The sequence below is a fragment of the Buceros rhinoceros genome, unplaced genomic scaffold (genome assembly GCF_000710305.1).
Source record: "Buceros rhinoceros silvestris isolate BGI_N320 unplaced genomic scaffold, ASM71030v1 scaffold11319, whole genome shotgun sequence".
In the NCBI taxonomy this organism is placed as follows: Eukaryota; Metazoa; Chordata; class Aves; order Bucerotiformes; family Bucerotidae; genus Buceros; species Buceros rhinoceros.
In genome coordinates this window covers 63,423-79,129 of record NW_010429876.1, presented here as the reverse complement: position 1 = coordinate 79,129, position 15,707 = coordinate 63,423, and the positions used below count along the sequence as shown (strand labels likewise).

General features: G+C 44.8%; 1 protein-coding gene across 1 annotated transcript in view; it reads left to right on the top strand.

The window, feature by feature from the left end:
• The window catches only part of CELSR1 (cadherin, EGF LAG seven-pass G-type receptor 1), a gene marked incomplete at its 5' end in the record, with an annotated part of 176,113 nt that overhangs the window by 97,541 nt on the left and 62,865 nt on the right, over positions 1-15,707 (top strand). Inside the window, one exon of the mRNA XM_010142837.1 lies at positions 2,954-3,042. Coding sequence (XP_010141139.1) covers positions 2,954-3,042 — 89 coding nt within the window. The remainder of the gene's footprint in view (positions 1-2,953; positions 3,043-15,707) is intronic.

Genomic DNA, 15,707 nt, shown 5'->3' with positions numbered 1-15,707 from the left:
TCCTGCTTCAGGAGGATGGAGCAGGTCTGTGAGTTTGGTGGGAAGGCTTTGGTGGCTTACTAAATCTCATCAGGGCAGACAACCTCTAGCTGTTTAGGTTTAGGGAATGTTTTCCATTGGGACAGAAACAAATATCTGAAAAGGGCTGTTGTTGTATAGGTTGAGACATTTGTACCGCTGTACCAGGCACATAGCTCAGGATATAATCCTGTTATTTCCTGTTAGCCCTATTCAGGCTAGACATGCAGTCTCTAGTCAACTCTCTCTTTATTTTTGTGAAAAGTGAGACTTTGCAAGCAGTTAAGCAGTAGAAGCAGAGGCATAGGCCACGTTGGTGTTGCATACTCATCGCCAGTGACAGTTGCTGCCCTCAGACCCCATGGTAAATCCTGTGTGACCTCATCGATCTACCAGTGATTCTTAAGTGCATATCTAAGCCCTTTGGGTTGAAGATATCTGGTTTCATTTCCCCTTTATTACCTCAAAGTTGTCCAAATTAGATTTTAAGGCAGGTTTTTGAATGGATTAGTGTAATGAAATAACATGCTGCAGTTGGAGAGATGAGTTTTCTTCTGTAGCTCTGCTCCGCCTGTCTAAACTTGAATCAAATAGCTTGGAAGGCACCCTGAGGATGAATGACAAAAAAATAAATTCTGCTTGTACTTATATGCATTTAAATGTGGAGGAACTCCTTTAAAATACATGAAACTAAATTTAGATTTGCACTGCTGCACCTGAGAGCAGGTCTGGTCCTGTATGTTACAAATGGTGTTTTCTTTGGAAGAAGAAAGGTTTATGTTTTATAGTTTTAAGGGGTTTTTAACAAACAGTACAAGTTTTGGACATTTGATCTGACTATTTTACCTGTCGCAACAACTTTTTCACAGAAAGCAAAGCAAAAGGATTGGAGACTGATGATCTTCCTTTTACAGAAACATGCTAGCTGAATAAAAAGCCCAATTGTTAGCACAGATATTTTTATCAATAAATGGTAAAAATTATGAAAAAACCTAAATGATAAATAACATCACAGCGAGATTTCAAACACAGATTTCAAATACAGATTTCAGCTAAGCTGAAATCTGTATTGTTTAAATAACAGAGTTATATAGGATGGGAGTTAAAGGTGAGTGGGGACACAGGAGTAATACTCCACACAGGTTAAGGTATTTATTGCAAACAGCGAGTTGAAAGAACATTTTAAGCTCAACAATATTATGAATTTTGTTGGCTTGTGGGAGGGAGTTATTTTTCTTGTGTTTATTATGTAGAATTTTCCAACTGTTAAAAAAAACAAAAACAAAGGGAAAGGAAAAAAAAGTCGAAACCTCGCAATCTCTTCTCTGTGCCAGGCCTTTTATCTACTTTCAACACGAGCGTTTATTTTGCTGCTACCTCAGAACCGATATGCCTGGTTACCGAGCTGGTTTTGCTGACTCAGACCTTGCTTGAAAAGTTCAGCTTTCCAATTGCATGCCAAGGACTTTCAAATTTAAATACTGAAAGGCTGCCAATAATTTCATTAAATCACTGGTAGAATTTTGTCGGGACCAAGTTTACCGGGAGGTTTATACTAGAGTACTTTTGCATTTCCCTTCCTCAGCTCTGACAAGGAGTAGGCTTCTCTTCCTTGACAAAATATCCTGGCATGATACTCATTGTATTGAAAAAACTTTGTAGTTCTGTTTTTGGAACAAATGCAGAAAAATTAGTGTACGTTTTTTTCTCAGTTGATGACTTCAGCAATAGCTGTATCTACCTAGTGCATCCAAGGTTCAGTTTTGGGGCCTGTCCTCTTCAACATCTTTATCAATGATCTGGATGAGGGGACTGAGTGCACCCTCAGTAAATCTGCAGATGACACCAAGTTGGGCAGGAGTGCTGGTCTGCTGGAAGGTCAGGAGGCCCTATAGAGGGATCTGGACAGGCTGGATCAATGGGCCAAGGCCAATGGTATAAAGTTCAACAAGACCAAGTGTCGGGTCCTGCACTTGTGTCACAACAATCTCCTGCAATACTACAGGCTTGGGGAAAGATCTGCTGGAAAGCTGCCCAGCAGAAAAGGACCTGGGGGGTGTTGTCAATATCTGGCTGAATATGATCCAGCAGTGTGCCCAGGTGGCCAAGGTGGCCAACAGCATCCTGGCTTGTATCAGCAATAGTGTGGCCAGCAGGAGCAGGGAAGTGATTGTCCCCCTCTACTCAGCACTGGTGAGGCCACACCTTGAATCCTGTGTCCAGTTTTGGGCCCCTCACTTCAAGAACGACATTGAAGTGCTGGAGTGTGGCCAGAGAAGGGCAACGAAGCTGGTGAAGGGTCTAGAGAACAAGTCCTGTGAGGAGCAGCTGAGGGAACTGGAGTTGTTTAGACTAGACAAGAGAAGGCTTAGGGGAGACCTTATTGCTCTCTGCAACTACCTGAAAGGAGGTTGTAGTAAGGTGGGGGTTGGAGTCTTCTTCCATGTGACAAGTGACAGGACAAGAGGAAATGGCCTCAAGTTGCTCCAGGGCAGGTTCAGGTTGGATATTAGGAAAAATTTCTTTACAGAGAGGGTTGTCAAGCACTGGAACAGGCTGCTCAGGGAAGCAGTGGAGTCCCCATCCCTGGAAGTGTTTAAAAGATGTATACATGTGGTGCTGAGAGACTTGGCTTAGGGACCCTGGCAGCAAAGGGTGTATGATTGGACTCAATGACCTTGAAGGTCTCTTCTGACCAGATGATTCTGTGATCTGCCACCGCACTCTGCAGAAGCATAATAAAAAATAATATAATTTACCCAAGTATGACAGAAGCTAGTTTTGTATTAGTGCACCAAAATAATTCTATGAAATGGGATTCTCCTCCAAGAAGAAGTAAGATGGCTGCACCCTTTGCAACCCTGTGTTTTGGGTTAGTGCAGAGCAGAGTTAGCAGTGATGTGACTTATTTTTCCACTTGTGCCCGCCCTTGCAGGGGAGACAACCACTATGGTGGCACCGTTTGTTCCAGGAGGGGTCAGCGATGGGCAGTGGCACTCGGTCCAGGTGCAGTACTACAATAAGGTAAGTCTAATTGGTTGGTGATAACACTGTTATTTGTGAAGTAATAGAGGCGTGGGTCCTCTAGCTCTGACCTGATGTATGCAGGTCACCTGAATTTTATTTATTAACCAAGCACATGGCTACAGCTCTGCACAAAGGGTGCTGGTCTTGCTCACCTTGCCTGGGACAAAAGTTCCCTGTGAGGGTTTTTGAGTTTTGTCTCAGGAAAGCAAAATTACATCCTTTTCAGAAGCACTAGTAGGGAAACCTTCAGGTACTTGAAACTATTTTAGTTTTCAGTTCTTCAAACCCTCACAGGCGTCAGTGGATCTAAACCAACAGATTCACTTATTTGGATCTTTTTAAAGAATTGTACAGTGCAGGAGCCTTCAGTGCCGTAAGTAGAATTTCCTGAAGCAAAGCAAAATTCTTCCCTGTAACTGCCTTTTCTTGTGTAAAATGACAAGTTTAATTAGCACAAACTTCTCTGCTTTGGAAAATTTGGTTATTAAATGCTTGACACTTTAGTAATCAAAGTCTATCTTACTAAACAAAATTTTGTCTGCTATATCGTAAGATAACCAAGAGAAATGAAAAAAGTGTCATTGAACGCAGACCAGGGCACTCAAAGGTGGGCTCCAGGGTCTCTGTCCCAGCTGCGCCCGTGGTAGCTGTCAAGAGCAGGTTCACATTGACTGAACCAAAGGCGGGGTCTTTGTGCAAACTAGCTTTTTTGTGATGAACTAAAAAGAAGGCTTTTAGCGTGTACAGTGTCACTGTTTACAGATAGATGTCAGAGTTCTTCTATAATCTATAACAAAAATTAGAGAATTCATTTAGTTACTGAGAAGCGTTGCTTTTAAGTCTGACATGGTAGCATTATGGGGGATCACGTAAGGAAATGGAAGAGCATTGTTGGCTATTAAAAAGGAAACAGGATACTGGTGTAGGAAGCTGAATGGAAGATGAAAGATTAATATGATCAGCAAGTTCTTTATTTCCCAGCACTGCATCCTTTCATCGCAGTTTGAATGGGAGGATTAAAATTTTCTTTGGACTCCTAGATAGCATCTCGTAGCCTAAGGATATTTTATCAAGGAAATAAAAACCTTTTTTATTAGTAATTTTTTTTAAAAAAATTAAAACTTATTTTGTAAGTGTTTTACTTAATATGCTTAATATACTCTCTACTTTACGGAGCACAGAGAAATCGAAGGGAAGCTTGGGTGTCGTCATGCATGCATCCGTGGACACTGTGAGGATCTTCCTTACAAACTGCAACATGCTGCTTTTTCCCTAGTCTGCATGTTTGTTAGTGAATCACTTCGGCAGAGTAATCGGCACTTGCTGAGGCAGCGGAGGGACACTCCAGCTTTCCTTGGCAGACAAGAAGGGGAGGGCACCGCTGCAGGGATAGCCACTGGAGCAACTCGCTGAAGCACTGCCAAGCAGATAAGGGGCAGCCCCAGGACGCTCTTTAAAAGGCAAAGAGATCTGACACGGATGTTAAAAATAAACCCTTGCCTTATTTTCAGGGCTTGCTTCTGTTCAAGCAGACTGGTAGGTGAGCCATGTTAGCAGCTGGTGTTTTCCTGTCATTAACATATGTGCCCTGACATAATTTTCTTCTTCTGCCCCAGATTTTCAAAGGGGAATGAGCCAGCCCCCACTGCACAGGAGGAAACTCAGGGGAGAAAGGGAGAGCAGAGGGCCTCTGCCAGGAAACACCACTGACTTCACTGCCTTTGGCACTTGAATGACGTAAAAGTGTTGAAAAGCAGGGTCACTGTGTGGAGAGCAGCACTGAGCCCTTTGCTGTCTGTGTTAGAGACTGAGGTCATCACCTTCCCCTTAGCAGTATTTATTCCACACTGATTAAATTTGGGCTGGCACAGGGGAGGGAGCTCTCAATATTGAATAAAGGGTACAAGGAGGATGTGTTAACCTGTATGTGCCGAGCGTGCTCTCAGGACTTCCCAGCATGTCAGAGAATTGCACGTCACACCAGCTCTCCAGCAGTGGAAGGGGTGTGTACTGCCAGGCAGTGGCAGCTGGAGGCAACTCTGCAGACCTGCCCGTCACAGTGCGCACTGCGCCCTGCAGAAGGGCTAAGCCTTCGCCTCGGCTGGTGTGTGTTTGTAAAGCAGATCCTCGGATACTTCGTGTTTTAATAAAGCTGGAAGTAAAGTTTCTGTGAAGAAGTTGTTAGGACAGATAATTTAGGGATTTGTGTTGTGCCAAGATAAATGGGATGCTGTGTCTAAACTTGACACAGCTAAGACCTGTTTGAATAACAGCGTACCCAAAACTCATGAGTTTGCTTAACTTATGCACTCCTATTATTTTGCAGGTACTGCATCCATCCACTCTTCCAAAATCCTACCACCGTGTCAGGTCCTTGTATTATCAGTACTCAGCGCCTTTGCTCCGCTCAGACACTGCACAGCCTTCCTGAGCAGGCAGAGCTTGCCGGAGCCATCTCTCTCATTCTTGTTTCTGGTTTGCATTTGATCCCCTCCTCCACTCCCTCCTCTCTGCCTCCAGCTCAGTCTGGCATTTTGCAGCAGAACCCCATCCCTGCGGGCTCCTTGCCCCTTCTTCCATTCTGCTGTTTGCCTGGGGAGCTTCTGGTCTTTGCTCCTTTTTAGACATCACTTCCCATGCTGTCCATGAGAAATGGGTAACCCATCAGCCCGGATGCTCACAGAGATCCATTTTATTAATTTCTCTGTGTCTTGCATTAAAAAGCCCTTAAAGAGGTATTTATACCTGCTGTTTCTTATCCCTCATTCATGTTGCGTTTCATCTCCCTACATCTGCCTTTTGGTCCATCAGCAGGTTTTCTCTATTTAAGAAATATGATCACCTTTGCCTATCCATTTATCAGTTCCTTCCTGTATCCCTTCTGTGCTTTTCTTCGCAGCAAAGCCCATATGGACATACTGAACTTTTCTTATTATTGACACTCCCACAGCAATGCCTGTCCTCCTCCTGCCCACCACTGTGTCCTTGGGCAGTGACAGGCTTCTCTGAGCTGGACCCTTTCCTCCTGCCTTGGACACGTGAGAGATGTGGTGGTGCAGGTTGAAATGAATAACAATTCAAACATTTCCTGTGGTGCTCACAACAAGCATTTGTGGTGAGGTACTCTCTTACCTTCATCCTTCTTTCCCAGTTCCTTGGTTTTGTAAAGCTTCTTTAACACACGCTTTTAAAAACTAAACTAGAAACTGTTCAGGTTTTCTCCTTCTTTCCACATTTGTACAGTATCTAGTAAGAAAAAAGAGGGTTAACGCTTTTTTTGGAACTTTCAGATAATGCTGTAATTCACATACAGAGTGTTAGATTTCATCACGTCTGAGGTTAATTCTTCATCTTTAGTTTTTGAGGAGAATGACTAACAGGCTTTGATACATAATCTAAATCACTTCAGTCAAAAGCAAAATTTTGTTAGATGAGTTTTCACAGCTCTGAAAGCTGTTCCTGCAATCTGAGTTGAATGTGGCTGGATATGAGCGAAGACTGAGTGGTTTTTGGCACCTGTAGCTCTGTGGATGATATTTGGCTGAGCGTCGATGGAATTTGGACTCCAGGAATGGTTGACTTGTATGCGGGGGGCAGCTCTGGTGGGCAACTTCTGCAGCAGCTGTTTCCCTAAAGCAGCATGCAGTTCTGCAGCATCCTGGAGATGCTGTCCCCTGTGCAAGGTTGATTTGGTAATAGCGATAATGAAATGAGAAGTGAATGTAGAAGAGACTCCTGTAAATTGTTTTCTGTACTCAGCTCAGAAGTGATGTGGTTGGTAATCTTTGTCTTTGGTGTTGTTGGAAAACACTGTTTTATAATTAACTCCATATCATGAGGATCCTCTGCCGCTTAGGGACGAACACTTGATGCCATTGTGTTTGCAGAGAAGCATCAAGCCAGTTCTCTATCAGCTCAAGTATTTGCTGCTTTCTTACAAATCCTGGTATCTGCAGGCACTATAAAACGTTGCAGTACTGAAATGGATTGTATCTGAGGAGGAGGGCGGGAAGCAATGTCGTTCCATTTACTGTGTAGTGATGGATGCTTCCTCCCCTGGTAACAGCTGACACACTTGGTCTCAGTGGAGGTGCCTAAAGGGAAGCACATGGATGTTGTACTATGGAAGTGTTGGCTCTGTATTGGATTTCTGGAAGGGAAATCACCAGGAGTAAGGAATTAATAGCTATAAAAGAGGAGAAGTGAACTAGCAGTGTTGTATAAACCATTCTCTAGTTTCAGCCATGTATTAAGTCTTGTCATCTACCCAGTAGCAACGTATCGGTTTACCTGTTAGCAGTGTTACTTGCTGTTGTGAATGTTTGCAGACAGAGGGGGGAAGGCAGAGAGAAAAGCTGCTCATTGACTTTCTTACCTCAAATATGTTACCTTCTGGGATCCTGATCTGGCAGGCATTAAAATCAGTGGAATTAAAGATAATCCACATGTGACCTGCTTTCTCAGGAGTTATATATATTGATAAGAAATGAGATTTTTTAAAATTATTTTGGAAGGAAAGGTGAGAGAAGGGGAAGATTTCAGCCTGGCAAATAAAACTGATAAAAAATAGCAGAAACAACCTGCTGCTTGTTCACAGGATAGCTGGCGTAAGGGCCAGCAGTGGTGGCTCTTTGGTGGCTCCAAGGCCTCTTTACCTTGGTAATGCGCTTCTTTTTCACATGATGAGAGTGCAGTCAGCCTCTGATGGAGTCTGGTCCTTACCCTTTGACTCTCCTGAGCCTGTCAGCATGAGTGACAATCTGTAGGTTTAGCCATGCTGATACTTGTTTGGAATAGGAGCAAAGCCACCAGGATGTTTGGTGGTAACGGTGCTCAGTATCAATAGTATCACAAGAACTTTCTGGCATTCGTTGGACACACAGGATCACATAAGATTGTAGGCAGTGCTTGGGACAGGAGATTTTAATAAGCCCAGTAGTGGGTGACGTTTTTAATTAAGTAAAAACTTCAAGACAAACTCCCAAACTTCTGATAGCAATGCAATTTTGTTCAGAATTTCAGATACACCATCAAATTTATGTTAATGTTTTACCTGACTCATTACCTCAGGGTAGAATTCGTCGTTTGGCACAAGATAAAAATATTTTGCGTATGGACATGTTCCTTTAATTATAGAGGGCATATTTATATACTGTGTATCTTATGTGTTACTTATACATATATGACATCAAAGTCGCTTAAGGACATTACTGTAGGCAGAAGTTCCTTCTTCATCTCTTTAAGGGAGCACAGGATAATTTTACCTAAATGACAGAAAAGCTGAGACAAAGCCTGCTATCACTGAGTGTCTGATGTGCAGTACAGTAATTCTGGGGGATAGGATGAACAAATCCCTGAGCGACTCACGGAACAACTCACAAAAGTAACAACTGTAAGACCGGGCAGTATGTGTGTGTGGGATCCTCCTCCGTGGTCAGGAGGTGTAGAATGGTGGGTGCCTTGGAGACTGTCTCCACTGTACTGGTCACCTGAGCCTGCAGGCTCCTAGGGTGAGATATTCAGAACAAACATTATACTTTTTCCGTAACTGGGCTAAGGTTTCTTCTCATATTTGATATTTGATAGTAAGCTGCTGTCTTTTCACTCCTTCCTTGCATGTCTTTGAAGAGTATTGTGGTTGTTGGTTTAGATGCCTGATTGACTTGGGAGTAGCCCACCCTTTCACGGTGGCTACAGCTAGCAGGGATCTGCTGCTTTCCATCCCTGCACACTTCCCACCCAGGAGAGAGCAGACCTGCGTTTAACCTGAAGACAGCTGCTGCAGAAAACAGGCAAATTCTTCAGTCAGAGATAAATTCAAAAGAATTGAGGGCTGCTTAGTGCTGATCTTCGGTGCATTGTGAATTCAAAGCACAGGAGGTGCCTTGCTCTGAATCAGGCTTACATATGCTTTTGAAAATCTCCTGCCTGTGCTAAGCGATTGTTTCTCTTGAGTTAACTGGCCTTCATCTGGGGCAAGCTGGAACTTGAGTATCACCGAATACTGAGCTAATGCTGTAGAGATTTAGCTCTCAGCCCACTCACACACTAGAATTTGCCAGTACCTTTGCTTTCCGGGGAGGATCTATCCTTCACCCACCGGCTGAAAGCTGTTTCCAGGTGCCAAAACACCCTCTGTTTCAGTGCCAAGTCCCACGCTGTAATTGATTTTCCATACCTTGGGTGCATGCTGCAGCTCTCCCCCTGTGCTTGCTCAGCTGGCAGGCCAGTGGGTGGGAAGGCAGCTTTCTCCCTCACCTGTGGGTTCCTTGGCCAAAGCTGATCCTGAGGGGTTATTTAACTGTGCCTGTACAGCTGTGCTACGGTGCCAGCAGAGCTCATCATCTTGAGTCTGCATCCACAAATCCTCCACTCTAGACCACTAGTAGTGCCCCACAGACTGGCCACTGATGCCAGGGGCAGTATACGTCTGGGCAAAACCAGCCAGGTCCCTATCTGGGGAGACCTCACTGAGCCCATTTGCTTGTGTGATCTGAGTGGCAGCTCTCCAGTGCTGCTGGGCTCTGGATGGAGCTGGGGGCAGCTAAGGGTCTTGAAGATGATGTGGATTTGGAACTGCTGCCAGTCCAGATAAACTTCGGATGAAGCCGCTCGCAACAGAGGAACAGATCCCATCTACTCTTGCTTGGGACTTAGGGGATGAAGTGGAATGAGAGTCAAGGTCATGGAGGAAAAGTCAGGAAGGCAAAAGCAGCCTCAGGCTAGGTCAGGGCTTCATTTCCTGCTGTTCCTATAGTTAGTCCGGCAACGTGTTGGTCAGAAAGAGGAATGTCATATGAGAGCTCTGGGAATACAGTCATAAATGGAGAATATTCCTATTGGAAGATAGTATCTGTCAATGCTGTTACTGTTAACAAAAGCATCTGCAGGTCTGTTCCAAACCACCCACCTTCACTCCACACACGCTTTCCATCTCCACGTGCAATTTTTGTCATGTCCGAGTGTACGGGTTTGGCTGAGATAGAGTTGGTTTTCTTCATATTAGCTGGTATGGTACTATGTTTTGGGTTTGTGCTGGAAACAGTGCTGATGACAGTTGTTGCTGAGCAGAGCTTACACAGAGTCAAGGCCTTTTCTGCTCCTCACACCACCCACCAGCGAGGAGGCTGGGAGGGAACAAGAACTTGTGAGGGGACACAGCTAGGACAGCTGATTCCAGCTGACCACACGGATATTCCATACCATATCATGTCATGCCCAGCATCTAAAGCTGGAGAGAAGAAGGAAGAAGGGGGGACATTCAGAGTGATGGTGTTTGTCTTCCCAAGTAACCGCAGTGCATGATGGAGCCCTGCTTTCCGGGGATGGCTGAACTGCCTACCCAAGGAAAGTGGTGAATAAATTCCTTGTTTTGCTTTGCTTGTGTGCACAGCTCTTTGCTTTACCTTTAAACTGTCTTTACCTCAACCCACGACTTTTCTCCTTTTCACTCTTCTGCTTCTCTTCCCCATCCTGCTGATGTGAGCAAACGGCTCTGTGGGGCTGAGCTGCTTGCCAGGGTTAAACCATGACACTAGGTCAGAAATAAGAAGCACATAAAAACAGGCCTGGTGTTCAGCAGCCTCAGGATAAAGGCTTTTCGTGGTGGACTGGAGCAAAGGCCTTGAGATAAAAATTGCAACATTTACCTGACAAACTTGGACATGTAAAAGGAGGGTTGTTGGGGTTTGAGTTTGTTGGGTTGGTTGGTTTTTTTGGGGGAGGGGTCGGGGGTGTCCCTATTTTTTAAATTAAGTAGAAAAATCAAGCCAATTTCTTTGCTCAAAAGACTTCTCTGCACAGGTGCCTTGCAGATCTCCATTCCAATGGCAGCTTCTGGTCTAGCAAAAGGAAAAGGGTGGGTAAATGTACGGACTTGACAGAAAGTCCAGTGAGCCCTCTGAGCTCCCAAGGCAGATGTGAGCATGGAAGCAGCAGCCTCACAGGGCTACTGCAGGGGTGGTGGGAATGGGAAGTGCGCAGCAGCTACCAGGGCCCACCAGCAGATGTGGAGGGGACAGCTGCACACTAGAGCAAAAAGATGGCACAAATCTGCCTTAGACACATGATGTATCTTGCTCGCATGGAGCACCTGCTTCAGCTGACTGCAGGGTAAGTATAAGCTCTTGGGTTCTGTCTTGTACAAGCCCTTCGTTTTCTCATACTCTTACACACATTAGGCCTGCAACTCATTAGCAGAATTATCTTTAAGATTATCTTTATAGCAAATCTCTAACATTCGTCGCTGCCTTTGTTTTATTAGAGCCTCTGTTTTGATTCTGGGAGCGTGTCATGTAACTGCCTAGCATTGGCCGGAGGTAGAACGCTTCTGAAGGACTTGAGGGTGTGTAAGCAAAACTTCACTTTTAAAAACTCGGGTCCACCTCTGTTCTCCCACCCAGGAGCCATCTGGAACCACATTTCATTCAGCCACCAGTTGCTGGGGAGATAGCAGAACTGCTTCCTAAAAGTCAAGTCCTACAAGGCAGTGTGGTGCACTCGTGGGGACCTGAAAGCTCAGCAGCCACTTGTGTTCCCCTGCCATGTGCAGGCAGGACCTGCCCTCTCATGAGCACAAGCATAAGCACAAGCAGCACAGGCCGTGGGAGTGGTCCTGGTCTGTGCTGGAGAGGTTAATGTAGTGCTTTGCTTTGGAAAGGGTGGGATGAAATATTGCAACCCTGATGGTCTGCTGCAGAGATGAGCACCAGACCTGCTGGTGCAGCAACGGCATATGTGCCCCTGCGCCAGGTGCCTGTGGAGGTGACAGGTAGGTTATCTCGTTTCCTTCTGAAAACACAGACCCTTTCTGATGATGGCAAATTCACCTGTTATGGAAATATATTCTTTATTCAGGACTGATAATTGATTTTGCCTTGGGGGAAAAAAAAGGCAGATATCAGTATTTTAGTGAAACTCAGGTTGTGACAAGTGTGCCAAAAGACAGGTGACACTGGTTGCCTCTCTCTCTCCCATCAAGAAGACTAATTCTTGTTTGAAGTTCTGGGTTTGTGGCACCTCATCCCCCCAGGACCAACCAACAGGCAAATAGGAGCATCATGCAGCGGTTCAACACAGGCTTCCCTGTGCCACCCTGCCACCGCCCCTCAGGCCGGAGGCTCCTGTTCCAGCACAGAAGTCTTGTTTGCTCAGCTCTCGGTGTCCCTGCTGAGCCTGCCAACCAGGCTGCCAGCACCACGGGCGATTTATGAGGCAGGCACATGCCTGCAGCTGAATAGGGATTGCCAGCTCCTTGGATAAAAGCCACATAGCTGCCACCAGCTAGGCGTAACTTTTAGTCACTGCACCCAAGGTGAAAGACTTTGCCCTGAAAGTATCCAGTACACCATCCAGTATCATTTACTTCTTAATCTCAGCCGTCAGGAAAAGTGGTTGGCAATTAAATTCTTAGACAGGTATTAGGTATTACACCCAGTGCCGGGTAGCGTCTCTCGTGCTGAAGCATGGTTGCCTCTATCCAGTGCTGTGTAACTTTCTTGGAAAAGACAGACCCCAACAGAAGTCAAATCACTGGAAATGCAATTAGTAATAAAGACTGGATATGACTTATGCAAATGTCTATCACTGGTGACATCTGAGCAGACATAATTGCTATCTGAGGGAGAATTTCTGAAGTTAATCCTCCCAGTGGCTTCCAGACTAATTTGTTAAGGGATTGAGGGAGATTTTCTAAATAAACAATGCAGTTGTTGAAGAGTATGATAATGCCACTGTTGATCAGATATGGGCCCTGCCAGAGTTTGGATTTTGCTGGCTCAGAGTGACTTGCTGTGTTTACAGCATCCGTGATCAACACAGGCTCACTCTAGTGTTGTCTGACATTATCTGGTGGGCTACTCTGAGTACTGAAAATGTCATTCAGTTAGGAGCAAACTACTTCTCTGGGCATATCTTTCTGGGAAGGAATACAATTTTGTGGATCTCCATTTCCAAACCTAAATTCGTAATATCTCTAAGAAATGCCAATATAGCTTTTAAAGTGTGCAAGGCAGAAAGTGTGTTAAAATTTAGGGCTTCCTCCTGTTAAAACAAATCATATATTCTTACTTAAGATTTAGCCATGTTTCTAATTTTGTAATTTCCTTATAACCCATCTCGTTGTGAATAGTTAGTATCTAGTAGTGGAAGGTGCTGCAGGGTTTTAGAGGTCAGTGAGGAGAAGGCAGTGGACAGTGCTAACTTCCAGAAGAATGCTGACAGTATACTTGACCAGATCACAGAATTGTGCTGGATGCCTTTCCTTCTACGGCATTTTCATGGAATCAAAAGTTCTGCCATAGCTTAAGCACAGGAAAACTTGCTGTTCGCCAAAAACACAGGGAGCATAACCTCAGTCAATTCTCTAGCTCTGGTTTTGAGAAGGACTTACCTGTGGTTACCTGCTTAAGTGCGGGTCTTCTTCATCTTCACAGGGAAACTTGCCCAGGTTTCTTCAGTTACACAAGGAAGAAAAGCAATTCCAATGAAAACGTCACTTTCTTTGTTAGCCACAAACAAAAATTTTAACTGGCATCTTGAGGGACATGCATGTTTCATTTACATTTCAACTCAAAGGGTCAGTAAGTTTTTACTGAATTACCAATATTGTTATCCAGATGCAAGTTATGATAGTTCTTTAACAAGTTTCTTACAAGAACAAAAGTTACTTTATCAGCAGGTTATTGTGCTTTTTGGTGGGCAGGCTTGTATACTTGTGAAGCATGCAGTAGGTAGTGCAGGGCGCACACGTACAATATGAGGGCATGAGGAATTTGTAGCTATGCATTTGTATTATTTTTCTGTACTGTGTATTTTTGGTGCTGGTGGGCATGGCCATTTAAAAAAACCCAGCAATTAAAATTACAAGCAGCTAAAGGAAAGGAAAGAAACTAGATTTTCAATTACCGAATGCGTGCCAGGGTTTTACATTTAAAGTTCAAAATGTTGTTCTAGTCAGACACATAAAATACATTTCTCGTGTCTGAATGCAAAACATGTAATTTCCTACATGCTCATAACTCAGTTTTTTAAATGCCACGAGGAAAGGTAATCTCTGCAAAAATAGTTCAGTTCGTGAGTAATTTCCTGGCATTCTGGATGAAGATTTAGAGACTCCCATCCTGGCTGGGGCCAAATTCATCCTCTTCCACCCAGATCCAGAGGATCATCTGTGAAAGTCCTAGTCTGGATAGGACCATAGATTTGATTTATAGGAACTGAAGCTTGACAGATTCTGATTGGAAATAATATACAGTATCATTAATAGTGAAGTTACATAATACGCATGATGTTCTGCCCACAGCTCTGATGGTCTCGCTGTCCTTTGAAATCTTTAAGTCAAGTCAGTATTTCCCTCTCTAACAGAAAATTTTAGCTCAGTTGCAAGCCTGTTGTTGAGGCAAGGCTCACTGGGCAATGGTCTGTGGTTGTATAAGGCAAAAGGCTGGTTAGATGGTAACATGAGTCCCTTCCATCCATAAAATGTGGCAGGATCCTGTGAAAACTCGTCTCAAGCTCCAGCCTGCAGTATTGCAGGTGGGAAGCCAAGGGCCAGGAGGACAGGATAAGTGTTGCTGCCCATATGCCCTGTTCTTACACTCTTCCACAGCATCTACCACTCCCTCAGCAGGCCTTTGTTCTGGCCTGTGGCAACCATTGTCTTCCTACCATCTTCTGAAAAGCACTGAGGGGCTCCCTGGCTAATATTTACATTCTCTTGGTCCTGCTTGAATGTGGTTGTGGAGCCTTGCAGGTGTTTTTGGGTGTAACAGGGGCAGCTGATGTGCCCTTGCAGAATAGGCACACGTGAGCCTGGACTTTAAAGCCCCTCCCTGCAATTCCACCGATATTTATTCGTGTTGATTTCAATTAGTAGTAATTGGTTTTGTTGATTTTTTGCTTTTTTTTCTGGTAGAGGGTAAGTGTGAAGTGATTGATATCTGGGAAAGGAAATCAGGATTTGGCAGCAGAGCGACATTCCATTGTCTTGACATGAAATAACAAATAATTTGCCTCTAAATCTGTGGCTGGGTAAATGAAAGTGTAAAGCACTGGAAGTCATTTGGAGGTCATAGAGGTGCAGAGTGTGTCCTGCTCCCCAGCACTGAGTTGCTCAGCTCTCCCGGACAGCCTTGAGAAATCTTGGGCAGTTGGGGAAGAGGGCAAACGCGTGCCCGGTGCCTGGCTCTTTCTTTCCCCTGCCTGCTTTTGGAAGTGTTCGTCTCACAGAGTTTGCGAACACCACCTGAAAATACTTCTTGTTGTAGTGGTGATTTTATATGCAAATGCAAACAGTAACTTTTCAGGAACCCTCCCCAGGGTTTTCACTCTGCGAGAGACAGTAGGGCCCATGCTGTGTCAAAACCAACCTAAGCCCCCGCTCTTCTGGAAGCCTCATACTTGACAAGGCTGCTCAGTGCTTACTCCTTTCACTCCTCCCAGTTTTTAAAAGGCCTGACTTGTGTGCCTACCACTTCTAGGTCTGTGCCCGCCCCACACTTCAGCTGGGTCTCAGCTACATGGCGTTCCTCATGGTGTGGGGCTCTCAGCTCACCCAGGGGAACTGGCACCCGGTGGTGCTCCTTGAGCCCGTGTTCGCTCGAACCGTCTAACACCACCACGCTGCAAAACTCCTTGGAGATTTAATGGCACCTCCTTAAATG